Source organism: Meles meles, chromosome 16, assembly GCF_922984935.1.
Source record: "Meles meles chromosome 16, mMelMel3.1 paternal haplotype, whole genome shotgun sequence".
NCBI lineage: Eukaryota > Metazoa > Chordata > Mammalia > Carnivora > Mustelidae > Meles > Meles meles.
The window spans coordinates 25328862-25355582 of NC_060081.1; the positions used below are offsets into that span (position 1 = coordinate 25328862).

The window sequence follows — 26721 nt, forward strand, 5'->3', positions numbered from 1 at the left end:
TCAAGTTGAGAGATATCCTGCAAACTCTTCAAGTGTCAAGGTCACAAAAGTCAAGGAAAGCTGAGGGCTGTTCTAAACTGAAGGAGACCAAAGAGAACTGTCAACCCGATCTGCTTGCTCCTTTTGCTGTGAAGGACCTCGCCAGAACAATCAGTGAATCTTGAACTGTGCCTGCCCCTGGGATGGTGGCAATGTAACAGTGTTGTAATATGCCATGGTGTAAGGTCACAGTGTAAGTACCCTGAGTTTGCTGGTGCACTGTAAAAAGGCAGTGTGCTGGAGTACTGCTTCTCAAACTCAGGTACGCGGATCACCTGCGTATCTTTTAAAAATGCAGACTCAGATTCAGCTGGTCTGGGTGGAGTGAGATTCTGCCTGTCTAACCAGCTCCCAGGTAAGGCCCATGCTGCCTGTCTGGGGCAGTAACAGTTAAGAGTTTAGGGAACCTGGGGTGATCATTTACTGTTGGCCCCCCAAATACCTACCTTCCTCCTTTTTTGGCCCCAGACTCTGGGGTTTCCTCTAGGAGCAATTGGCTCCCCTCTGTGTACCAGTTTTGGGTCAGATGGTATTCAGGGCTCAGGCAGTGAAGCACGCAATTGGGTGTGATCTAACCCATACCCTGGCCACTGTGAAAGGTTCAAGGTCCAGTCAGGGCCAGTGGGATGCAAGTCTAGGAGGCCTGGCTGAGCTGGCACAGCCTCAACAACAATCTTCATCTTCTGGAGGCTTCCTAGAATTCCAAGCTGTGCACTGGCTCAGGACTTACCTTTTGCCCTCCAACTCCTAAGGTTTCCAGAGCTTTCTGACGCCCACATGTGATTCCACCACATAGTACCAATGTAACCTTACTTATTAGCAAACTGAATTTTTACCTGTTTCCTCATTTATGAAATGGGATACCACCTGCCTCAAAGGGTTGAGAATTGTATACCGTGATCCACATAAATAAAGCGTTTTGAGCTATACCTGGTATACAGTAGATGTTCAATAAATTTTTAATTGTTCTGTTTGGCTTTTGGAATCCATGACACACCAAAAGAAAGGATGGTATCTCACTCGTATGTCTCAGGTCATTTTCCGTACTGAGAGTGACTTAACACAGAGTTCGGGGGGGCCCAGAAGATGAGGTCAACCATTTCGCTAGGCAATATTGTTTCCTCTGGATCCAGGAGTTCTTGCATAGTCTGTTCCATTCATACCTAACTTGCTCCCATCCTGCACTGAGTTGCGTATATAAATACATATGAAAAGGAAATAAATTAGCAACACTGTAGGTGTCCCCAGGTTCAGTTTTCACTTTCCCAGGCATTGCAAGCTCTGGCCAGTGATCTGCAATCCCTTTCTACTGTCTTTATTCTACTGCCATCCTGTGGCCAACCTGTGCCACTGCAATGCTGAGGGCCAGTGTAGCTGAGCTTGCTGTGTGGTCCTCCTGATGCCCTATGAGGCTCCTTGGGAGGAAGGAAAGGAGTGCAGTTGAAGGGTCTTCTCTAGTCCCCACCATCAGGCAGAAGCCTGGACATGAATCACCAGTCTTGATCTGATTTCTGTTTGATGAACCTTAGGGCCATGTAGTACAGGATCATGAAGCCACCACCGATGCCAATAAGGATGAGGTAGATGGCGTACAGCGGGTGCGAGTTCAGGCCCATGGAACTGAGGATCTGGGGACACAGACATCAGTGAGCTCCCTGAGAAAACATTCCGACAGGTGTTATCTATTTTTCAAAGGCCTTAGCTACTTACTAAGTCTCCTGGGATAGGGATGGTGAAGTTGCTGACCCCCACGTGGTAAGTGTGCCCTTTGAAGTGAATCTGCATCAGGCCTTCAAAACACCAGCGGAGAAAGGAGACTTTGGAAATCCAAGCAGGCACTGAAGACAGTGAGAGCCATGTTACTCACACAGCCTGGTCACGTGCTCCCTGGGAAGAACTCATGAACACAGGGCTCTGGCGGCTCTACCCCAAGGAAAGCAAGGTCCCCGAGTTGGCAGGAGGGCAGGGAGAGGCCGAAAGGGCCAGAGTGACAGCTTGGGACATGGGGTAGGGTGGAGGGGGCCATGCAGCTGAGGGTGGGTCCCCACATGTTGGATCAGTAACAATTTCAAAGAGTCATTTATGAGGTGTCCCAGCATGGGCTCAGCTTCATGGAGGCAGAGCTGAGAATCTTGAGTCCATGCCCTGACGCCATGGGAGTATCACTGAGCCAGGAGCGAGAGGAAGAAACAAGGCCATCCTGGCTGGTCTGGAGAAGAGAGCAGCCATGGATATGTGGGTGGGGGCAGACAGTGCCCTACAGAGGAGAGCCACACACGCTCAGGTGTGAGTGCATGAAGTGTGCTGGGGACTTCAGAAGAGCAAGGTGGGGGCAACAGGGAGCTAGCCCCCAGAGGGCCTGAAAAGAACAGTGACATGGATTTGAACCTTACAAAGTGCTCTCTGCATGGGTGAGGGTCGAGAGGGACACAGAAAGACCAGGGTCACAGGGACCACTGCGGTGGTCTGAGACCCGACAATAAGGCCAGCCTGGGGGATCAGGCAAGGGGACATTTCAGAAAGATGTGAGAGGCAGAATTGATCTGGCTCACTGGAGAATGCGGAGAGTGAGAGAGAATCAAGGGTGACCTCCAGGTGTCAGCTGGGGATAGAAGGTGCCATCTGCACCCTCTCATGGAGTCATTCTTTGACAAGCAGGACAGTTGGCTCCCAGAAAAACCAGGCTTAACTTGGCTCTAAATGGTGAGTTCTCATTCCCAGATGAAAGCAGGCTTCATCCAGACCCAGAAGGCCTCAAAAAGCTTGAGCAGGGGAGGGGAGCAGGCCTTACCTGTCCACAGATTGTCCAAGCTTATCATGAAGCCCCCAGTGAGGTAGAAGGAGTTGTAGAGAGCATTGCCAAAGAAGGAGGATGTATGGAATGTGGGGAGCAGGGCGGCAGCACCCAGCGCCATGATCCTGCAGCAGAAGACCACCAGCCACACGAGCAGGAAGTGCAACAGAAAGGGCTCAAGGCTCGGGTGCAGGTTCGCCAGCCAGTAGGTGGGCATCGCATAAATGATGATGTAGACGCAATGCTCCGGAAGCTCCCCTAGGATCTGCAAAGAGTAGCTCTTGCGAGGGTGTGCAGCTGATGCCTTCACTGTCATTATTTTTAAATGTTTAAAGATAATAACCCTCAATGATGCCAACCTCCCCTCCCGCTGGGTGCAGGTGTGGGACCCTGAAATGTGAGTCCTTGCTGGTTTCCCTCTGCAGATGCCATGTTTGCTATCTGGGACAGTTCAGAGCAGTTTCCCCCAGGGAGGCCAAGTGGCCTGGTGACAATGGCAGTCAGGCATCTGTTCTGTTTCAAGTCCCCACCCTGCCTGCCCAGACCTAACAGCTATGGGGCTTTGAGACAACTGCATAACCTCTCTGAGCTTCCACTTCCTGGAAATAAGTATAGTAACAGCCAGTATGCTTCCTGGAGATGTTGTGAAATCAGAGAGGTGAAGTATGCTGGTTGTTTCCCACTTTCTTTCTTTCTTTCTTTCTCTTTTTCTCCTTCCTTCCTCCCTCCCCTCCTTTCTTTTTCCTAAGGTTTCTGCTGACCAGAAAAGTGTCATTCCTAGTCCACAGTACTGGTCTTCTGGTAAATGTTTTAAAAACAGCATGCCTCTGAAAGTCCCCTAGCAAATGTGACGTCTTTAACCCCAGATGAGGCACGGCCCCCTAGTTCAGCAAAATACTTCTCTGGAGCTTTTGTACAATGCAGTGTAGCTTTCTCCGACCCTGCCCCCAACCTGGTCACTTGCTCTCAGCCCTGACCAGTCACCTTAGTAAAGAAATATGGACCAGGAGTGTAGAGACCATCTTCCAGTTCATAGTAAAGCATTGCCCTCTCTGAGTGACCTAAAAAGGGGTAGAAAAGGAGAATGAAAGTGACATTAATTTTCAGTGTTTCTGTTTTTGAATCTCTCTTATTACAATTATAAATAGTCACATTGACTAAATGTCTTCTATTTTTAAAAAGCAGGCAGAGTTAAACCATCCTAATTTAGATGTTTGTAATTCTGTGACTTGGGCATTGCTGTCAAGTGTAATTCCTGCTATAATAGGAATGCCTAAGACTCCTGGATAATCTGCTTTCATTTGCATACTAATATTAATGTGTGAATGTTAAAAACAATCATCACCTTTTGTTTTGCAATCATGGTGAAACTGTTCAGCAAACCCATTCTCCCAAGGAGTTTGGAGGAATGTAGGCTGGCTTTGGACCAGCTCAGAGGAATGACCAACGCCGTGTCTTCTGGCTCTTTCAGGTGTGGGTCACGAGAGAGCAAGCGACACTCACATTTGGCAATGACATCCAGGACCACGTTGAAAGGGATGAGAGCTCCGATCATGAACAAGAGGGCAGCTGTGTCCATGAAGGAGAGCTTGATGGTCCCATGGCCATAATAGAGGAACCCGATGACCAGGGACATCAGGCAGGCCTCTGCTCCATGGATGAGGAGAGTTGACAGGTCTCGGAAGTCATTGAAAATCTGACGACTTAGAAGACAAAAGAGGTGCCAAGGGAACAACATATACCAGCCCTGTCACACTGGCAATGTCATTTAATCTCTGTAAGTCTCTCTTTTCTCATCTGTAGAATGGGAATAGCACTACCCCCTCACAAGGACTGTGAGATTCAAATGAGATCATTGGTGAAAGCATCTGCCTCACACTAGGTACACAATAATTTACTTTATCGACTATCAATTTACTATCAACGTATCAACTGTGCAATTTTACTTAAAGACGTTATCCTAAGGAAATAACCAATCAGGTGTGTAAAGACATATGTACAAGGATTGTTGTCATAGCATTACTTGTCATAGCAAAAGCCTCAAAAAAAAAAATCAGACCATCACTATGCTCTTAGCAGGGAAGCGAATTATGGCTAGATTGGAATGCTGAACAAGACCTAGTCAGATGAAAGGTAGATACCTATTCTATATGAGGCCAAAAACAAAAAAATGGTTACAGAACAGTATGTAAAGTATGATCACATTTATGTATTAAAATGTTGTGTGCACGGGAGTATCTGGAAAGAATCACACCAAACACGTGGGTCTAGATTTTTCTGAGGGCTGATGTGACAGTAACCTTTCCTTTCCACTTGAGTTTCTCCTGTATTGTCTGAATTTTTCACCACAATCCTACGTAATTTCTCCAATCATCTGGCCAGTAAGGACATTTTAATTTTGTTTAAAGAATAAAAGTTGCAAAGAGCGTTAGTGGTGGTCTTGGTGATAGTGGTTTCTATTTTTTATTTTTTTTAAAGATTTTATTTATTTGACAGATCACAAGTAGGCAGAGAGGCAGGCAGAGAGAGAGAAGGGAGGAAGCAGGCTCCCCGCTGAGCAGAGAGCCTGATGCGGGGCTCAGTCCTAGGACCCTGAGATCATGACCTGAGCCGAAGGCAGAGGCTTTAACCACTGAGCCACCCAGGCGCCCCGGTGATAGTGGTTTTTAAAAATGATTCTACCTGTTGCTTTCTCCTCCAAATTCACTTTAGATAGAAAGGGCTTGTGGGACAGGGTTGGTGGTAGTGGAGTGAAATGGCAGATAATTACCGGATCAGCATGGTGAACTGCTGCATAGCGCCAGGCAGCTCAGTGGGAGTTGGGGGCTGGTCCGTGTCCTGGGGGAGGGCCCGGCTGTCAAGAAGCAGGGTGTTCATGGGGTGAGGGCGTGGCTGCCTTCTACAAGGAGCTCTCCACCCAGAGCCACCCTGGCTTGCCTTACCTCTCTGGGCAAGTGCCCTCACCCAGCTCCCTTGCCTCCGCTCTCCACAGAAAGTCATCAAAGCCACGAACTTTTTCTCGAAACAAGGCTGCAAGAGATTGAGCCTTCTCTCTGGTGGCCACTTCCTGCTCTCTGCTTTGCCTGTCGATGCTAGTCAAGTCCACTGTAAGGAGAGGATGTGGGGCCATGGGTGGCTGTGTCTCTGTACCTGTTCACAGGTGAGGAGCTTGACACAAGGCTAGTTCACAATGCTGGTCAGCCCTTGGGGGCTCCAGGACATGCTCTCCACCCTCTGAGAGTGGACCATGAAGTGATGAGCAGAGCAAAGAGAGGCAGACAGGCACCCAGGGCTGGCCTCCCACCCTGCTGGGCCTGGCCACATCCAATTCAGGGGAAAGCCTGCTACAGGGGAAGGGTAACACCAGGGGCCCTGTGGGCCCTGGCCCCCATCCCAACACCCAGGCTCATTATGGAGACATCCCTAGAACAGAACAGAAAACAATGGACCTGTGGAGCCAAAGGTCATGGCACAATTATGTCCTGGCTCCAACTCCAGCCATTTAAGAAGCTTGAGATGAGGACTCAGCCTCCCTGGTGTGACTGCCCATGGAGAGAAGGTGGGTTGGCCACGAGACAGCTGGGCACTCTGGGCACCAGGAAGTTCTAGTTCTCACTGTAAATTAATAATTTGGCTCCATCAGCAAGCTGTCTAAAAGGGAAGAGTGTTTTGGCCAGAGGGTGTCCAAGTCTGGACAATTCTAAGTAGAGCTGTCGCTGCTCTCCAGGCTGCTCAGCACCCACCTCTGTACTATTTCTGGGGAGCATCTGGGAGCCCCAGCCACCGCTCTACTCTCATGGGGCTCCTTCAATGTCAGAAAGGCACACCATGCAATCATAACCAGGGCCCTCCTGAGCCCAGCTTTACTCCAGGCTAGAGTGTGGCTCTCCTCCCACTATTCCCCCTCTTAACCTCTGTCTCTTCCTTCCTGCCATTTTCATGACATGTCCCAAGGCAGGATAATGTCTAGAAGGAGTCTTGTAAAATGCAATGTATCTCCTTAGTGTGTAGGCCTGTAGCTCAGAACACCAGACTCTCTAGGTACTACCAGGCCCTGTACCCCAGATTGGTAGGTGGTAGGCAAGAGCCCCTCCTCCCCAAATAATAACAGTATAAAGAAAAAGGTTTTCTGTTTTGGACATTGGCTTCTAGTAACCCCTCTTTGGGGTTACTGCACATTGCTCCCTTTGGCCAGGATGACAGGTGCCCTGTGAGTTCACACAGTGTGAGTGCACAAGGGCTGGCAGGCTGGAGAGAGTGGCCTGTCCTCCTGGGGTAGGATGGATGTTGGATGCTGGGAAGAGGATGTGGGCCCAGGGCCAGGAGTTAGGGAGGGGGGCCAGATACACTGGCTATGAGTCCCAATTTTGTGCCTTACAAGTTCTCTGCAAAGGGTTTAACTTTTCAGGCTTTGATCTTCTCATCTGTAAGGACGGAGATGACCCTGGCAGGGCTGTGAGGGTCCAAGGGACACCCTCTAGAGCTTGGTGCCTTTGGGCCCAGTGTCTGCCCTTAAGGACATGGTCCCTGTTGTCATGGTTATTGGTGACGCCCTTGCCACACCGGGGTATCTTGGGAGGAAGCCTGGGTCTCCAGGTGACAAATTACACAAGCCACAGCTCCCGCCTCCCCCGGCGCTGATGAAGCTGTGTGGCCTGGCCAGCAGCCACGACACTCCTCAGCAGCAGGATCCAGACATCTGCTTTTAGGTCAGGCACCTATAAAGACAACTGCCTCCCCAGGAATGAAGGAATTGGCTTACCCTATTCTGAGAGCTCAGAACCCCAAGCAGAAAGGCCTCTCTGGGTTGACACAACAATTTTCCTACCTAGAGATTCATTGACCAAGACCTCCAAATGGCTCTGAGCTCCTGTGCCCTGGTCCCCCCTCTCCCATCCAGTGCCTTCAGACTCTCTGTCTCTGTGAGGGCACCAGGGCACGGCTTTAAGATTTCCTGGTGGCCTCCTGACCTTGGGTATCCTAAGTTTCCCTACAGAGTCTGAATAATTCTAGAAACTGGTCCAAACCCTCCTGGATTCTATCTCCTCCAGCCACCGGAATTCTCCTAGGCTTCTTACCCATTGTGCACAGGAGAAATCTGCTTTATTCTGGCCTTTTGTTTCTAGCATTTGATACTTGGCAAAGGGACACATGTTCTATAGCCCACTGTGCCCGCCCCCCTCCTAGGCCCTGCTCCCCTGAAGCCTCTGAGCTTCCCTCCAGAATCTCTCAGCCAGGCCCCGGGGGTGGGGGGGTGGGGGGGCTCGGTGGGCCGGGGCGCTGCCCGGCAACTCACCGTAGAAGTCGGCAGGGTTGCTGTAGCGAGGACAGGGGTGGCCGATGGCTGTGAAGTATTGCACCATGTGCTGGGCTGCCCCCAAGTAGATGGTGCTGCCGGACGTCATCAGGAGGACCAAATCAAACAGCCTGAAGATGTCCGACCGAGGCTGGTGGAGGGAGATGAGCACCAACCGGTTGCCTTTGGCCAGCCGGGACAGGGTTTTCACCAGGTTGTGGGCCGTGAAGCTGTCGAGCCCGGAGGTGGGCTCATCCAAGATGAGGATTCCTTCCCAGCAGAGAGGGGCCTCGTGAGCCAGCGGGACTAGGGCTGGCCGGGCCCCAGCCCTTGGGGCGCCGCAGCCCCACCTCGGGCCCTCACCTGGATTCCACAGCAGCTGCACCGCGATGCTGACTCTGCGCCGCTCGCCGCCCGACACGCCCCTCACGTATGCGTTGCCCACACGCGTGTTGGCGCACTGGCGCAGGCGCAGCTCGGCGATCACGTCGTCCACCTGCGGAGGATGACTGGCTTTTAGAAGCCCGGCGGTGCGCCTGGCTCCGGGCCACGCGGGTCTTGTCCCCCAGCGCAAAGCGCCTGCCCTTCTGAATGGGCTTGTGCGCCAGCCTTCGCTGGCCCATGCTGTGTTTGTTCCCGCGTTCTTTCTGCATGTCCTGAGAGGATCCCACGCGCAGGCCGTGGCGCCATGTTGGAAATGTGGCCGCGTCCTTCGGGATAGGACAGCTGGACTCCCTGCCCACCCGGAGGAGAGGAAAACAGGTAAATAGAGGCTGCTCACACACATTCTGCCCTGTGCCGTGAAGGGAACTGGCCTGGGCCCGGGCGGCTTACAGAGGGTTGTGGGGGTTTAAAGGTGGCCCGAGGGCAAGGCTGAGCGTATGGTTGGAAGGATGGTGAGCTAGGAGGCTCAAACTCGACCTGGGGCTGGGCCCTGAGGCAGGGAGGAAGCGTTGGCGAGGGGAAGGATGTCATGATTTCTTGGGGCCACCAGGGTCAGGTAGTTACCCTTTCGTCGCGCTGAGCCTGGGAGAAGGTTCTGGGCAGGCGTAGCTGGGCAACAAAAGCCAGGGTCTCACGGACAGTTAGGTTAGGGAGCAGCTGGTCGTGCTGGCGCACGTGGGCCACATGCTTCCTCACCAGCTGAGGCGTGCTGGGCTGCCCATTGATCCAGATTTGGCCTGACTTAATTTTGCCGCCGTAGTCCCTCCCGGTGATCACGTCCAGCAAAGAGGCTCTCCCACAACCTGTGAAGCCACCATAGACATTCTGAGAGCAGGGCTGTGGGGGCCAGCCTGGAAGCCACGGCAGCCCACACACTCTCCAGCCACCCTGGACTGCACTGTCCTTGCAGCAGTGACCAGCCCCTAGGGAAAGGGGCACAGCTTTTGGACCTGGATGGGGCAGTCCCAACACCTGGAGCTCCAGGTCTCTCACCTGCAGCCAATTTGATACCGTTGAGGCACTGGAGGCACATGGATGCTGGGGCTTCGTGCCAGTTAGCCAGGGGCTGCATGACAGGAGAGGGCTGGAGTCCTGGCCCTGGCTGCGCCTGAAGTAGATGCCTCTTTCCACCTCTAATAAGCCCATTTCTTTACCAAGTAGTACTGGTGTTAATTGCCCCATGAAGCTTGGCCATTTTTGGGTGGTAAATGTGCTAGCAACATTTGGCTTAGAAGCTGGCTTTGTGGGAAGGACTAATTTTGGAGAATTCATAGGGTGTTTTTTAAAAAGATTTATTTATTTTAGAGGGAGAGAATGAGTGGGGGAAGGGCAGCGGGAGAGGGAGGGAATCTCGAGCAGACTCCCAGCTGAGAGAGGAACCCAACATGGGTCTTGACCTCACAAATAGGGTGTTTTTTAAAAATGCAAAACTGGAACTTACTTTCGGAAATAAGGAGGGAAAAAAATAGAGTGATAATAGATGTGGATGTGATTTTAAAACCAAGCCACAGTATACATGTGTATTTCTCTACATTTGTCTTTCTCCTGTTTTTATCTGTGGTACTTTTTACTCTTTAGAAAAAGTGATCTGTTGCCCTAAGTTAACACCATCCCCCTCTGAGTGACAGCGATTGCTATTGATTTGGGGAAGTGTCTGATTGGATCAGGTTTCCAGAAGCATTTGATGAGACTCTTTGACAGCCATTTAAGCTGTGAATGCCAGTTGGGCTGCAGCTGTGAGAACACTGCAGACAGCTAAGGATGATGCTCTGTCCCATTCCCCCCATGTGAGGGTTTGGTTTCTTTGCTATCAGTTTCTTTCAGAAAGCAATTTTTTTTTTTTTAAAAAAAGCTTTTTATTTTTTTGAGAGAGAGAGAGCACAAGCTGAGCAGGGACCCCGACATGGGGCTCAATCCCAGGACCCTGCGACCATGACCCAAGCCAAAGGCAGATACTCAACCGACTGAGCCACCCAGGTGCCCCTCAGCAAATTTTGCAATTTGTTTTCAAACAGGGAAGTGCCAATGTAACTACCTCTCCTTGCCATACACACATGCTTCTTGGAAGAAGCCCCATGCCTCCAGTGCAAAAAACAAAACTCAAGAAGCCTCCCCAGTAATCCTTATGCTTACTCATCAGAGGCTCTCACAGTAGAAAGGGACCTGCATGCCACCTCCAAGGTACACCTCATTCAAGGTCCCTGAGAACATAAGTAGAGCAAAATAGCCAGGAGAGAAACCAGAGGGGAGGGCTCTGGTCCTGCTCCCTACCCAGCCTCAGACGTTAGATCCAGGCTCAGAGATAGCAGGGGACTTTGTCAACATTCATAGGTAAAATGGGATTCCCAATCAGTGAGTGTGAAGGCCACATTTCATAAACATTTTATGAGAGGTATGAGTGGCCTTTCCAGTGGAGATTGCCTAGTGCAACTGGGGAGACCTGTGGACTAGGAGACAACACCGAAGGCATTCAAGAGCCTTATAAAATAGCAAGAGTCTCCAATTAAGTATGTTCATTCATTGGCAAACACCTTTGTTACTACTGCTGATTCTGCAGATTCAGATTCTGGGGCTGTTTTTATTTATTATAAATTATGCTGAGCATTCATCCATTCTTTGTTTCATTCTTAATTTCTTAAGTGGATTAAGAGCCACAGGACGTATAATTTGTAAATCTTTTTTTTTTTTTTTTAAGATTTTATTTATTTATTTGACAGACAGATTTCAAGTTGGCAGAGAGGTAAGCAGAGAGAGAGGAGGAAGCAGGCTCCCTGCCGAGCAGAGAGCCTGATGCGGGGCTCCATCCCAGGACCCTGGGATCATGACCCAAGCCGAAGGCAGACGCTTTAACCCACTGAGCCACCCAGGCGCCCCTGATTTGTAAATCTTTCTAAGAAATCATTTAGGGGGATCTTGGTGGCTCAGTTGGTTAAGCAGCCAACTATTGATTTTTGGTTCAGGTTATGATCTCAGGGTCCTGGGATTGAGCCCCTTGGTGGCAGGTTTCACACTCAGTGGGGAGTTTACTTGAGGTCCCCCCCCACCCCTCCTCACACCTCTCTCTCAAATAAATAAATAAATCCTAAGAAAGAAATCACTTAAATAATTTCAGTCAAGTAAACCTGAAGTTCAATAACATTGAGCCTAGAGTCGGAAGTCCTGGAGACTACTTAACCTCTCTGAACTTCACTTTCCTAAGGGGTGCTAACAGCTCTCAGGGCAAGTGTAGTAGGTTTTAATTGTGATGACTCTGAGGCTTAGTGGAAGTGCCTCCACAGTGCCCTCATATTCCCCAGATTCTCAATTCATGAAGGAAAAAGCAGATATAACAAGAAAAACTACCAGGAGTTACAAAAATAAAATTGGCCTATGAAATGTCTCCTGTTTTCTTGTTCAGATCAGAATTGCAGAGGCAGGGCCAAAAGTAGGCAGGACTTGACCTGTGGGTGTTGTTTAAGTTACAAAGTGCATTGACACACATTATCTTATTTGATCTTTGGTTAGACAATAAATAGAATTTCCCTATCAGAAGACTAAAAATTTGGAGATGTTCAAAAGTTCAGTAATCTTTACTTCTGGAAATGATTAATTAAAAGGTATAACATGTTCTCACACATGTAAGAGAGAAACGCCTTGATCTGAGAATCAGAAGATCAAAGTTCTAGTTCCAACTCTGCATTAAATATATGTTCTTAGGTGAATCACTCACCTTTTCTAGACTTTAGTCTGCCTATTTGTCAAATGAAGGTGTGCATGTGTTGAGGGGAGACAGGAGGATACTCTAGAGATACTGATGACTTAAAATACTGATAATTTAAAAAACCTCCTTTAAAGAGGCTTCCAAACTGGTAAAGAGACGGAAAGATAGAATACACTGGAGAGAGTAAACTTTGTTCTCCAAGGCCCCATTCACCTTTGGCGAATTGTATAATTTTAAGTTTAGCCTGTGGAAGTGACTCTGAGGCACTCCAAGAATCTGGATCTTTGCAAGTGGTTGAAGGCTACACTAAGAATTGGAGGGCCTCTCTGAGGAGTGGGAGTTGCAGCAGGGGCTGTGCCTACTGGGTTGTAGGGCAACAGTGAGTGAATGTCCCTGGTGGTGGAGGAGTCCCTTGACAAGAGCATTGAATTCTGGAGCTGACTGATGATTTGGAAAGGTTGTTGCTTTGTCTCAATATAGGTGTTAACTAGGGACCAGGCCCTGGGTACCACTTCAAGAGGCATATTTGTGATTCATAATGATGGCGACTGCCTGAGAACTAGTAAATGGAGGAGCTGCGATTTGAATCCAGGTTTGTCTGACCCAGAACCTGTGTTCTCACCCACTCTGCTCTGCTGTTCTACTCATCAGCAAGGGTTCTGTGAGGAGCATCCATCTTCCTGAGGGACTGGTCTGCTTTCCAGGAGAGACATAACCCATTGCTTCACTATTTGCCGTTAGTGGTACCTGAGCTCCCTATGATGGCCAGCATCTGCCCACTTCTCATTTTGAAGCTCAGGTTTTGGATGCCCAGATCACAAGAATCCTTGTGAGATGTCCAAGGCATCTTGAACTGAGCCAGCTTCTTAAACCAGGGCACCTGGGAGTCCATATCCACCTGTGGGGAAACATTGGAAGGTTCCTCAGAGAGCTGAGTGGTCAGAGGGTTTCAGCAACTTCTGTTCACCTCTATATAGGATACACAACAGGTTGAGGGGCCCATGCCCAGGTTCTATCAAGCATGGGTTTGGAGCCCCTGCCGAGACCCTGTGCTGAGAACCTGAAGCTACTATTTCCAAGTCTGAAGTTGAGACATGGGAAGCAAGTACAATAGCAGAACAGAAAGGAAAATACAACATAAAGCAAAATGATGTCTTCACCTAAGGATAATAATTTATTAATGATTTATTAAGGGTTTACCATGTACAAGACATTGTGTAAATCTCTTTCAAGTTCACACAGCTAATGAGTGGCAGAGCAGAGAAAGGTTATGGTGTGCCTCATTAGCTTGTTCTAACATACATTTACAGGAAGCCTGGGTTGGGCCTCTGAGGTTCAGTATTGCAGCCCTCAGCGTGTTCCATTTGGACCAGCTGGGGTCTGCCCCCAGGTGGGTCTGGGAAATGGAAGTCTTGAATCTGATCAGAGGTACCCTGAAAGCCTCTGAAAGGCCAGCGGTCCTTGCATTCTGGATGTCTTATTAGTTCAAGGGACAGTATATTTTGCAAACAAATAATAATAAAACAAAGTGGTGAAACCTGAAGTCTGTAGAATGGTATCATGGCATTGTTAATTTTTTAGTTTTGATTGTTTTCCTCTGGGTAATGCAAGATGGTAACATTAGGGGAAGTTGGACAAAGGGTATATGGAAACTCTCTACAATTTTTTTAAAAGATTTTATTTATTTATTTGACAGAGAGAGAGATCACAAGTAGGCAGAGCAGCAGGCAGAGAGAGAGGGGGAAGCAGGCTTCCCACTGAGCAGAAAGTCCGATGCGGGACTCAATCCCGGGACCCTGAGATCATGACCTGAGCTGAGGGCAGAGGCTTAACCCACTGAGCCACCCAGGGGCCCTTCTTTACTATTTTTTATAACGTTCCCAAAAGTCTAAAATTATTCCAAAATCTGAAGTTAAAAAAAGTTTGAGGTTTTTTCTCACCCACAGGTTCACATAATTTATGTTTTTTTAAAGATTTTATTTATTTATTTGACAGACAGAGATCACAAATAAGCAGAGGGGCAGGCAGAGAGGGGGAAGCAGGCTCCCCGCTAAGCAGAGAGCCCGATGGGGGCTCGATCCCAGGACCCTGAGATGATGACCTGAGCCAAAGGCAGAGGCTTCAACCCACTGAGCCATCTAGGCACCCCTCACACAATTTATGTTTTAACAAAGGTCTCGTTCTCTTAGCCTATCAACCTCCAGCTACATTATGTGTAGTTGAGGGCACTCCTATACATTTACTCAACATATGAGGCATTCACATGGCCAGCGTGGGCTCACCCTTCAATTCTCATTTGGAGGATCATTTGGCCTTCCCTGCCCACTCCTCCCACTTGTCCTTAGGTGTGCTTCTACCTGGTAGCTGAGATCTTGGACCTCCAAGGTGTTGGATTGGCCGCTGTAGGTGAAGTATAGGCTATTGTCACTTTCAGAGGAGAACAAGCTGTCCTGGAGGCCCTGGTGGAAGACATGACAGGTGAGGGGTTCTTAAGTCTCTTAAGTGCTCAGCACTTAAGAGAAAACAGGGAGGAGACCCAAGAGGTGAGAGCAGCAACTAGTGTGGTTGAGGTTGAGAATTAGGAAAACATGCATTTGGGCAGGTGGATCCCAATGGCTATGAGAAAATAGGAGCATCCGTGAGGGCGAATTTGTCCTTCCCTGCAGAGGGAGCTTTGGGACTTCTCTCCAGCACAGCTCCTGGCTCCAGAAAACTCAGTCTCAGATTGGTGGAGCCTGGACCCAGGCAGCCTATGGTGGACAAGACCCAGACTCTGGACTAGAGAGAACTTTGTGAGCTTCTGTGCTCTGGGGGCACCTGAGCTGGGGGTTGGCCTTAAATTTCTCTTCCCTGTGTCTGGCTTACTATCTCCTAATGCCAAGCAGACTCCATGTACCTGACACGTGAGAGGAAATAGATATCAAAAAGCTAATGCTCAGTATTTGGAAGACACCATCCTTGGAAATGTTGCATTTTATTCTAATGATGAGTTTAGCACAACAAAACCATTCAGAATGCTGTTGGGAGGTTTCAGAAGAAGTCCCTATCATTGTCATGATCATCATCATCCTCTTGCTGTTGTTGGAGTGATCCTATATTTGTAAATCAGTTAAATCAGTGTTTCATGGTATCAGCTGATATCTTTGGTATCAGCCATCAGCAGATCTGAATTCCTTCTATTTGATCAGTTCAATCATTTAAATCATTGAGGTCCCCCAAAAGAAGAACCTGCCTAGAAAAGTTTCTATTTTTTTTTTAAGATTTTATTTATTTATTTGTTAGAGTGAGAGAGGAAGAGAGCACAGGCAGGCAGAGTGGCAGGCAGAGGCAGAGGGAGAAGCAGGCTCCCCGCGGAGCAAGGAGCCCGATGTGGAACTCGATCCCAGGACCCTGGGATCACGACCCGAGCCAACTGAGCCACCCAGGTGTCCCGAAAGGTTTCTATTTTTCTATTTTTAAATGCATAACATTTTTCTTTCTTTTTTTAGTGCAGGAAAAAGTGTATTTATTAACAAGTTCCAGTTGACTCTTGACTCTGATTTTTTCCCCCAGAGCTGCTCTTCTCACACTGATGTGTTCCTTCAATCAAGCAAGCATCCAGTACTTACTGGGAGCCCATATCACTCTTTTCAGGCTTGCGTTTGGATGTGACAACGATGGTTTCTAAGAAGCTTAGTTTTGTTTTTTTTAATTGAGGAAAAATTGGTATATAACATTATATTAGTTCAGGTATACAACACAACAATTCCAAATTGGTCACTGCAATATATCTAGTCACCATCTGTCACCATTCAAAGAAGCTTAGGTTTTAATGAATGGGACGGTGGTTAGGATGGAGCATGACAGGCCAGGTGTAGAGGCAAGCTGACCTCAAGCATCCATTCAAGGTATATTTACACTGTGTACACAGTGCCTAGCTGTGCTTTGTGTGAAAATAAACTGACTTATGACTTATGTGAAAATAACATCCAAAAGTCTCTGTCAGACTTCACTGTAGTAGTGGAGGTCAGAGGTCCTCTGAAAGGATGTTCCAGCCCCATGGGAAAGGAGGAAAATCAGTACAGGTGACAGTCTGTGGCAGCAGCCTCTGAGTAAGTAGTCCCTAGAGTTCCATGGCAGTATGGAAACAACAGACCGTAGCTACTTATCTTGTCTGATGTTAGAACTATTACCATAAAGATCCTAAATTATATGGGAAAAAAATGGGAAAGATGAATTCCTCATTTAGCAGAAGGGCCATCTCTGAGGAACAGAGAAGAATGCAGGAGAGAAGATTACAGGGAAAGGCGAAGGGAGCGAGCCTCAGAGCTCTTGGTAATTAGTGGTGCATACACGAGAGTTCACTATTCCATATACTGATGTGTCTGAAACATTTCAAAATGTTTTCCAAGTGAGAGAGCGAGTAGAACTCCAGAATACTTCTCCCACCTTGCCTCTTAGTTGCCAGTGCATCTAAGGCAGGAGCTGGTCGTGGAGATGGAGGAGGGCCCAGGGTCTGTGACCTCAGAGATGGAGAAGGAGATCTCTCCTGGAGGAGATTGAGGGCAGCTGAGGAAGGTGCTGCATTCCAGGCAGGTTCAGCTCTGCACCAGCCATCTAGGGACTACCTTCCTGGAGCTGCACAGGTAGGGCAAATTTCAGAGGAAGAATTCATTGCTGGGTTGGGGGCAGCCTCTGTTCCATTTTTTAAATATTTCCTTGGCCCCAGGAAGGATTTGTTAGATTCTTCCTGAGGTTTTGACAAATCCTCTGTATTTTTCAAATACTTAAATATCTATTCAGCTGACATCTTAATCAGTGTAACTGTCAGAACATCACTTGAATTTCTGACAGGTGACATCCAAAAAAGCAAAAGCAGGTTTATTTGTAGGTAACCTGCTTGGCTCCTGCTGGGCTACATTGTAATTTCTCCTTGTATTAACTTCTGATCAAATTCCTGAGTCAGAAGCATAGATTAGAAAGGAACTCCGGGAGCACAGAGCCCAAGTTCCTTATTTTAAGTTGAGGAATCTATGCCCTTGCGTAGTGATGGTGCTGAGGACTCAGTGCCTGGTAGAAACATGCAGGGTTTATTCCTGGTTGAGAGGGTGAGCCTGGGCCTTTACTAAAATGGTCAGACCAGATCTCACACATCTTTGCCCTGAGGACTGGGGCCCTCTTGGGCTATGCTTCTGCCCAGGGACTGAGGAGGACACTTGGCACTCCAGGTACCCCAGGCCAGAGGGCCAGTTGTCTGTGGAGTGTGAATGCAATGTGGGTAGGCAGGATGGTATGACCGCATAGGGGTATGTGAGTCATGAGTGAGCTCAGCTCACGAGTGGAGATAGGATTGGGCAGAGAAGGGGGAACAGGCTATGGCTTGGGCTGGAAGCTGGCTCCCCTATGCCATCACATTATAGCTGCTGCTCCAAAATTTCCTAGAATTTCTGAATTTACACCTGGCCTTTCAGACTGTGAGGAAGGTATGTCAAGGGTAAGAAGATAGAAACTATTTTCAAGTGCTTAGCTTGATTGATAATTTTAAAACATCTAGACATAAGACATGTAGCCCTCATTCTGTTGTTCCAGATGCCTTAAATGTTGGGGGGTAGATTGTCACTTGGAACCTTGAGTAAGAGGGTTGGAGAAAAGGAAACTGGAAACGGTAGGCATTCCTAGATGTTGGATTTGGGCAGTTGTTTGCATCCCATGCTGTGGTGGCTGAATTGTCAGACCTTTTTGGCAGAAAGTGTCCCCAAAGCCACCACTGACTTTATATCCTATTCAGGCCATGAACACTGCGGTCTCAGCTCCTAGGAGTCATTTCTTGGCAAGAACTGGCTGTATTTGTACATCAGAAGGGCTGTTTGTCATGGTTGCAGAGTGAACTAGGAATGTGCTGGGAGGAAGTCACGTCCTAGCAACTCAGGGCCAGACTAGGTGGCCTGTGGCCTTCCCTGTTGGGTGTGGAGTCCTCAGACCTTCTTGTCTTTCCCTCCTCCCCATGGCAGGCAAAGACAGCAAGCTGGCCTGGGGTGAGGTGGAGATAGAGGATGGGCTCTGTTCTATTTCTGTCTTCCAGTTTAGCATTCTGCTTCAAATCCGACCCACACCCTGATTTTAGCAAAGGCCATTTCTCAAGTAAACATTTCACATGTAAGATAAACGTGGAGAACTTGTGCCCCAACCTCTTGGCCCCCTGGCTGCTCTCTATCCCTTATAGCTCTCTCTGGGGTCTTGTGTTTGCCGGCTGTAACCATGTTTTGTGCATAAATTCTGATGTTCCCATAAACCTGCCATCCTATCTCAGCAGTTTACTGCATCAGACTCTGAGCTTGACAGACACACAGATGAAGGAGACACTGCAGAGTTCCTGGTTTGTGTGAAAACATTTCTGCTTTGGAGTCTCATTCAGAAAAAGCTACATCAGCCCAAGTCACAAACAGGAACATCATTTCCTTGTAGGAGTGTGTCTTCATGGCAGGAAGTGACCTCGGAGGCCCCCTCCCCGCCACATCCCCTGAATCCCTTCCCCTCAGCCCTTCGATGCCCAGGAAATAGAGTCCTCCTGCCATGTTCTCCTTCTGCTTGTGGTCCTGGTGGAGTTAAAACCAGTTCCTGAGGGAGGAAAGAAAGGTCCCATTTGCTCCCTCCCCCGCCCCCCATGACTGAGGTGACTGCCCATCACTCACGGAGGCATCCTGGGGAGCAGCCCTGTTCCACGGTTCTCTCTCCTCTGAGGCCTTCTCAGCCATGGGGCCCAGTGGTGTCTGTGCCGCTTTGCTGCAGCTTCCTTTCCACCTTAGGGGCTACCGGACAGCACCAGTGTATTGTCTTTCGCAGAGCTGGGCAGTCTCTGGCTTTGGTTCAGTACGCCTCTCTCCTAGCACTCCTCCCAGGCTGGCCCTCCTACAAACACAGGCTGTGCGTTCTGCCCACTGCCAAGATAGCACACACACTCTGGGTAAAGGTACATCAGATAATGGCATCCGTGGCCAAACTCCAGTCCCGCAGTTGGGAAGGTCTGGGGAGGGATTCCAGAGCCCGGTGAGGAGCAGGCGGGGCAGTGTGCTCCTGGTTCCTTTACTGAGGCTTCTCTAGGGAGAGCCAGGCCACCCCAAAATTTGCCTGTTTCTACTGTCTCTTGGCCATGAATGAATTCCCATCTTTGACCCCTATGGGGTCCTTGGAGAACCAATTACACAGAGACCCCCAGAACTCCCCAGATGAGGGTCCCATAGCTGCTTCAAAGCCTCGACACAGCCTGGGCATTCTCCATGTCTCCTACCATGTCAGGTAAGGCCATGCCTCTTTTGCCTACTGGGAGCTTGAAGCTGGGCTTTGTTTGAGTTGTGGTTGTGATCCGAGGTAGGTGGGTCTCTGCTGGCTTTCCTCACTAATGAGGGCCATGTGTGGAGGCTTTGGGCTCCCTCCTTAGCGGATCAGGGTGGAGAGAAGGGAGGGAAAGGGCTGCCAGTAGTAAATGAGGAGCAGTGGTGAACGGTCCTCCTTGCCCATGACAAGTCCTGGAAGCTATGCTAGTGAGGCAGCTGTGCTCTCCTTTGTACCCCTTAATCCTTTCCTGTTGTGTCCTCCTTGTATACAGCTGCGCCATGGGGATGGAGAGGGCTTGGGGGCAGCATAGAGTGTAATGAAGCCTGGCGAAGGAATGTGTGGTCAACTGAAGGAATAAACCATGTCCTGTATATTTTATCTCGCACACTGCCAAAGAGCTGGCATTCAGAGCAGCTCCTGGTCAGGGGCTTTACATAGATGATATTTCTTGGTCACTATCTACCAGTGTCTGCAGAGAAGGACACTGAGCCCCACCCATATTTAGGAACCTGTCCAGAGACAGCTGGGATCAGTGCTGGGGGGACAAGAGTCTGGTCCCTTCTGGAGCCCCACACTCTCTTCCCTTTAAAGCCACCAAGCTGGGCCCTGGTGGGACTTCACATCTTGCCGGCAACGATGGGACAGGCAGATCCTCAAAGATGTCTCCTTGTACGTCGAGAGCGGGCAGATCCTGTGCATCTTAGGGAGCTCAGGTAAGCTTGGGAAGGAGTTCTTTAAATTTCCATCCTCAGTGAGCATTCAGAAAAGGCTTTTGCTTGCTTTGAACATTAAGGAAATAGGTTTAAGTTGTAGCAAGAAAGTTACAAGTTTGATACTAGAATGAAACCAAATGACACACCTTCCTGAATGGAATCTGGAACTAATGTGAAGCCTTTAGAGAGATCCTTGGAAAAGAATAAAGTCCTGCCTAACATGTCAGTTAATTCCTATTTCGATATAGTAAGGCCTCAGCATGGTGCCTGGCATGTAGGGATGCTCAGTAAACACAATTCCCCTGATCTCTACCCTGCCAAGAAGTAGGACAAGGAGTTAAGTAAGCCACAAGGTTGCATGCCCATTTAGTCCTGTATTCACTACTTAAAAAAACAATTATGATGTATTTCCAATAGGCAAGAATAGGAAATAATATAAAGAATGTTTATATATTAATATCTGGTTTTATCAAATCTTCTTAAAAATTTTTTTTTTAAATATTTTATTTATTTGACAGAAATCACAACTAGGCAGAGAGGCAGGCAGAGAGAGAGAGAGGAGGAAGCAGGCTCCCCCAGAGCAGAGAGTCCGATGTGGGGCTCGATCCCAGGACCCTGGGATCATGACCTGAGCTGAAGGCAGAGGCTTTAACCCACTGAGCCACCCAGGCGCCCCTCTTCTTAAAAATTTTTTATTTGAATTCAACTTAGGGGCACCTGGGTGGCTCAGTTGGGTAAGTGTCTGACCAGCTCAGGTCATGATCCCAGGGTCTTGGGATCAAGTCCTGCATCCGGCTCTCTGCTCAGTGGAGAGCCTGCTTCTCCCTCTGCCCCTCATCTTGCTTGTGCTCTCTCACTCTTGCTCTCAAATAAATAAAAAATCTTAAAAAAAAATACATTCAGCTTAGTTAAAATACTCTGTAAGGCTTTGTCAGATCTTAACATTATATCATATTTGCTTCAGATCCTTTTGTTTTTTGTTTTTTGTTTTTTATTTTTCAGATCCCTTTTGTTTTTAAGGAACTAAGTATTACAGACTTCACGAGGCCAGCTGTGTGCCCATTTCCCATCTTCTCCTCTTTCCTGGGATATCTACACTTGAGACTGAATTACAGTTTGTCTTCATGTCCCTGCATCAGCCAGTCATTTTCCTGGAAGGGTCTAGCCTCCAGAGAGGCAGCCCCTTGTGTCAGAGGGCAGTGCCCCACGGGCGTCACAGCTGTGACTCCTCAGCAGCTGGAGGATGGGTGCATTGAGTCTGATGAGGGGCTCTGTGTGGACACCACTGGGTCCACTGCTCTAGGTTATCCTGCACAATTTAAGGATGAAAGATTCTTACAAATTGACTTCAGAGGTGCTTTCTGATTGAGTTCTTGCTTGCAGTAATATTGTTGACATTTACTGGCATTACCCACTTGCATTATTCTCTTGAATATCAATAGGTAACACAAGTCTGACAAAAGTCAAGCATGGACAGCCTCGTTTGACCTGGAGAGTTAAATCCATAGCCTTTCCCCTACCATAGCAGGTGAAAACTGGGTGACAGTAGTAACATTAAGGTTAAATGAGAAGGAATTCTTTGACTAAAACTGTTATACTTTGTTGGGATTTCCTGTCTGTTCCTATTTCTAGTTTTTAACCTTTTTTTTTTTAAATTTTTATTGGGGGTGGGGGAAGGGCAGAGGGAGAGAATCTCAAGCAGACTTCCTGCTGAGCTTGGAGCCCAACATTGCCCTCAGTCTTAATGACCCTGAGATTGTGATTTGAGCCAAAACCACAAGTTGGACATTTAACTGACTGAGCCGCCCAGGTGCCCCCAAACCATTTCTAATATATATATGTACCATAATATCCAGGGCTATTCTAATTTTCCTTTAAGAAAGAGAAAAGCTGAGTTATTCCTGTGATTTGTTTGTTGCCTTCTGTAGGATTGGGATGGTATTATTGCACACAACAAAGAATGAACTCACTTTCTCAGAATGGTGTCCCACAAGCCAGTGTCATGCTTCATGCACATCTTAGGACAGTGGGTGAGAGGCCTTGATCTGGGAGCTCTTGGGCTGGTTTTGATGATGCCTAATCATGGCTTTATGACAACATCTATCATTTCGTATACTGACCATGGATTCATAGTAGACTGCAAGTTCCTCTGGTGGGGGGAGCTTTGTCTTTGGTTTTTTGTTGTTGTTTTTGTTTTTTTTCCCTGCTGTAGTCTCAACAGCTAGAACAGGGCTGGCCACATAGAAGGTACTTAGTAAGTATTTGTTGAATCACTGAGTAAACAGGTCAATTCTATGAATTACTGTTAGTGTTTCACAAAATGATGATTTCACTGGTGTCCTACCTAACACAAGAATATTTCTGAAATCTTTATCAGTGAGGTAAAAGACTTAGGTACCTGACAAAATGGTGTAATGCAAGTCTGTGTAGGGTTACTCCAAGAGAGGGTAACTCCAAGGGAGGGTAACTATATTTAACTCAATATTTACTATCAGTTTGGACCTAGACTCTGGGCCGCTTTCTCCCTTGCAGAGGACTATTTAGTTACAATTTCTGTCCTTTCAGGGAAGATAACCCCAAAGGTCATGGTTTTATTACCCTTTAGGGCATTAACCTTTTGTTTTCTTTTTTCTTTTTTTTATTGTGGTAGAATACACATCAAACTTACCATCTTAACTGTTTTTAAGTGTATAGGTCAGTGGTGTTAAATACATTCACGTTGTTGTGCAACCCTCTCCAGCATCCATCCCCTTAGCTCTTCATCTTATAAAATTGAAACTCTACACTCATTAAGCAGTAAGTCCCCTTTCCTCTTACCTCACCATTATACTTTCTGTCTCTATGATTTTGACTACTAACTATCTCATATAAGTGGAATCATATTGTATTTGTCTTTTTGTGCCTGGCTTATTTCACTTAACATAATGACCTCAGGGTTCATCCATGTTGTTGTCTGTGTCAGAATTTCCTTCCCTTTTAAAGCGGAATGAATAGATATTCCATTGATACATGTACCGTATTTGCTTATCTATTCTCCGTTAATGGATACCTAAGTTGCTTCCACATTTTACCTATTGTGAATAATGAAATGAAGATGGGTGGACACATACCTGTTTGAAAGCTTATTTTCAGTTCTTTAGTGGATATACCAAGAAGTGGAATTGCTGGGTCATATAGTAGTTCTGTTTTTAAGTTTTTGAGGAACCTCTATACTGTTTTTCACAGTGGCTATACCATGTTGTATTCCCATCAACAGTGCATAAGAATTCCAATTTCTCTACATCCTTGCCAACACTTGTTATTTTCCAGTTTTTTTTATAGTAGCCATCCTAAAGGGTGCAAGGTAGTATCTCATGCAGTTTTGTCTTCTTTTTTTAGATTTTATTTATTTTTGAGGGAGAATGCACATGCATGAGAGGGGCAGGCAGAGGGCAGACACCCCACTGAGCAGAGAGCCCAATACAGGGCTCCATCCCAGGATCCTGGGATCATGAACTGAGCTGAATGCAGACACTTAACAGACTGAGTCACCCAGGTGCCCTCATTCCAGCTTTAATTTACAGTTCCCTAATGCTTAGTGAGTGATTTATGTGCTTATTGGCTATTCATATATTTTCTTTGAAGAAATGTCTGTTTAAGTTCTTCAACCAATCTTGAATTGGGTTGATTGGGGTTTTTTTGGTTGTTGATGAATTTTAGAAGCTCTCTATATATTCAGATATTAATCTGATATTAATTAATACCAGATATGTGATTTGCAAGTATTTCCACCAGCATCCTGTGGGTTGTCTTTTTATACTGGGGACAGTGTCCCTTTTCTTTTTTTAAGTTTATTTATTTAAGTAATCTCTACACCCAGTGTGGGGCTCAAATTCATGACCCCAAGATCAAGAGTCACACACTCCTCTAACCAAGCCATCCAGGCATCCCTGGGGATAGTGTCTTTTGAGGCACAAAATTTTTAAACTTCCATGAAGCCCAATTTTTCTATTTTTCTTTTATTACCTGTACCTTTCGTGTCATACTGTAGGGCATTAACTATTTGCATGTCTAACTTTTTTTTTTTTTAATATTTTATTTATTTATTCGACAGAGAGAGAGGTCACAAGTAGGCAGAGAGGCAGGCAGAGAGAGAGGGAGAAACAAGCTCCCCACTGAGCAGAGAGCCCGATACGGGGCTCGATCCCAGGACCCTGAGATCATGACCTGAGCTGAAGGCAGAGGCTTAAACCACTGAGCCACCCAGGTGCCCCTGCATGTCTAACTTTGCATCATATTTTTGACCTTTTATTTTCCACCGATTATGCATGTTAATTTCTTGTATCCTTTTTCTCCTTGTATTCTTTCTTTGAATGAACTTTTTCACTCTGCTGTTCCTTTCCTTAACAAGTTAATAAATATTTGAAATATATTACAGGGGCGCCTGGGTGGCTCAGCGGGTTAAAGCCTCTGCCTTCAGCTCAGGTCATGATCCCGGGGTGCTGGGATCGAGCCCCGCATCGGGCTCTTTGCTTAGCTGGGAGCCTGCTTCCTCCTCTCTCTCTGCCTGCCTCTCTGCCTACTTGTAATCTCTATCTGTCAAATAAATAAATCTTTAAAAAAAAAAAAAAAAAAAAAAAAAAAAAAAAAAAAAAAGAAATATATTACAAAAAGAGACCTCTTTTTTTTTTTAAGGCTTTATTGTAGAGAGCGAGAGAGCGTGCACAATGGGGAGAGGATCAGAGGGAGAGGGACAAGAAGATTGTGTGTGAAGCACAAGCCCAACACAGTTTGATTTCACAACCCTGAGATTACGACCTGAGCCAAAAATCAAGAGTCAGACACTTGACTGACTGACCCATCCAGGTGCCCCCAGCCATCCATATCTATGTCAAAAGTATCCCAGAACTAAGTGGCTTAAAATAATAAAAATCATTATTATCTCTCAGGATTTCTATGAGTCAGAAATTTGGAAGTGACATTGTTAGATAGTTCTGTCTGGGGTATCTCTTGAGGTAGTAGTGAGAAGTCTGCTGGGCTGTAGTCATCTGAAGGCTTGAGCAGGGCTACCTCCAAGGTGCCTCCCTTGCATGCTGGCTAGCAAGTTGGGGCTCGCTGTTGCTCAGTGAGAATGTGTCACATGAGATGACCAGAAGGCCTAAGAAAGAAATAGCCAGACCAGAGGGATAAAACCAAGAGGATGAAGTAGCATCAAAGCCAGAGGACAGAGTTTTGCAGAGAAAGGCAAGCAATGGTATAAATGCTGCTGAGAGGTCAGGACACAGGAAGGTGTCCACCAGATGTGGCAATAAGGAAGCAACCTTGATGACCTCAGCGAGGTCAGTTTTGATGTTGTGATGGGATCCAGGCTCCAGGACATTTGGGCCTTTTGTCAGAGTGGAGATTGAATCCCAGAAAGGGAAGGCAAGGAAGATGCTATTTAGAACCACATACAAGGCCTAGGATCATGACCGGGAAGTTTCAAAACCTGTTTTGAAAGACAGCTCAAATGATAACCACATTTCATTTCTTTACAGTCCCTCTCTCTTCCTACCCTGTTGAAGATGCTGGAGCTAACCCTGAGCTTGGTTAGCCGTGGGTTAGATAAGAAAACCGCTGCTGTAGGAGCTTGGCTTCATCTTTGTACACCTCATGGCAAGAGGCAGTTTCTTTATAATATTTGAACAAAAGATCTTCTCTTCGTTTTGCACAAGCCATCATATCCTTGGTAGAATTCTCTTTCTATCTTTTTTCAGACAGTTCAGAACCTTCTGCCTATTTCCTCTGTTAATTTAACTTCTTAGTAGCCTGCCAATGCCGGTTCCTGGCTCCATTGACTCTCTGGGTTCATGTAGGTTTGTGTCCACTGTGAACAGAAGAGGCTGGCTGGTGCCTTATCCTAATGGTATCCCCTAATTTCTAACCCAAGAAAAACCAAACCAGGGGAAAGAAACAGTCTAGGTTTTCTTTTTATTCTGATCCTATATTTTCTTTTTCAACTCAAAACAGCTGTAAAAGCCCATAAACAGGCAAAGTTTCTCCAGTCCTGACAGGGATGAAAGAAATGACTTGTCCCTCTCTGACTCAGGAGACAAGCTGGAAAGACTCATTGGTACCATGAGAGTTTGACCCAGGGGGGTTAGGAGAGAGCAAGTTGGTGCTAGACAAAGGGTACACTGAGAGTCCGGGGACAGCCCAGCAATGCCTCATGGAGGGAGTCCTCTCTGGCTTTATTTTCTTGTCTCACAGGCTCAGGGAAAACCACACTGCTGGATGCCATGTCTGGGAGGCTGCGGCGCACGGGGACCTTCCTCGGGGAGGTGTTTGTTAACGGCCAACCACTGCGCAGGGAGCAGTTCCAGGACTGCTTCTCCTATGTCCAGCAGGTGGGTGCTTCCTGGGGACCCCACCACAGCCACCCGCAGCCCGGTCTCAGGCTGGT

General features: G+C 47.4%; 2 protein-coding genes across 5 annotated transcripts in view; one reads left to right on the forward strand and one right to left on the reverse strand.

Moving 5' to 3' along the window:
* Nucleotides 1-975: 975 nt before the first annotated feature.
* On the reverse strand, nucleotides 976-19152 carry ABCG8 (ATP binding cassette subfamily G member 8). Its single transcript, XM_045980254.1, has 13 exons — nucleotides 18945-19152; nucleotides 14631-14732; nucleotides 13021-13171; nucleotides 9138-9376; nucleotides 8493-8625; nucleotides 8130-8399; nucleotides 5776-5938; nucleotides 5604-5687; nucleotides 4337-4536; nucleotides 3818-3894; nucleotides 2831-3098; nucleotides 1750-1877; nucleotides 976-1667 (listed from the first exon to the last, which is right to left on the reverse strand). Exons 1-13 carry the CDS (start codon nucleotides 19005-19007, stop codon nucleotides 1530-1532), a joined length of 2016 nt encoding a protein of 671 aa, XP_045836210.1. The 5' UTR covers nucleotides 19008-19152; the 3' UTR covers nucleotides 976-1529.
* A 106-nt stretch (nucleotides 19153-19258) lies between these two features.
* Nucleotides 19259-26721, forward strand: part of ABCG5 (ATP binding cassette subfamily G member 5) — a 41732-nt gene continuing 34269 nt past the window's right edge. For 3 of the 4 annotated variants that reach the window (XM_045980250.1, XM_045980251.1, XM_045980252.1), the window contains exons 1-3: nucleotides 19259-19548; nucleotides 20179-20300; nucleotides 26529-26665. In XM_045980250.1, coding sequence (XP_045836206.1) covers nucleotides 19403-19548; nucleotides 20179-20300; nucleotides 26529-26665 — 405 coding nt within the window. In that variant the 5' untranslated portion in view covers nucleotides 19259-19402. The remainder of the gene's footprint in view (nucleotides 19549-20178; nucleotides 20301-26528; nucleotides 26666-26721) is intronic. The other variant, XM_045980253.1, reaches the window with a different exon arrangement.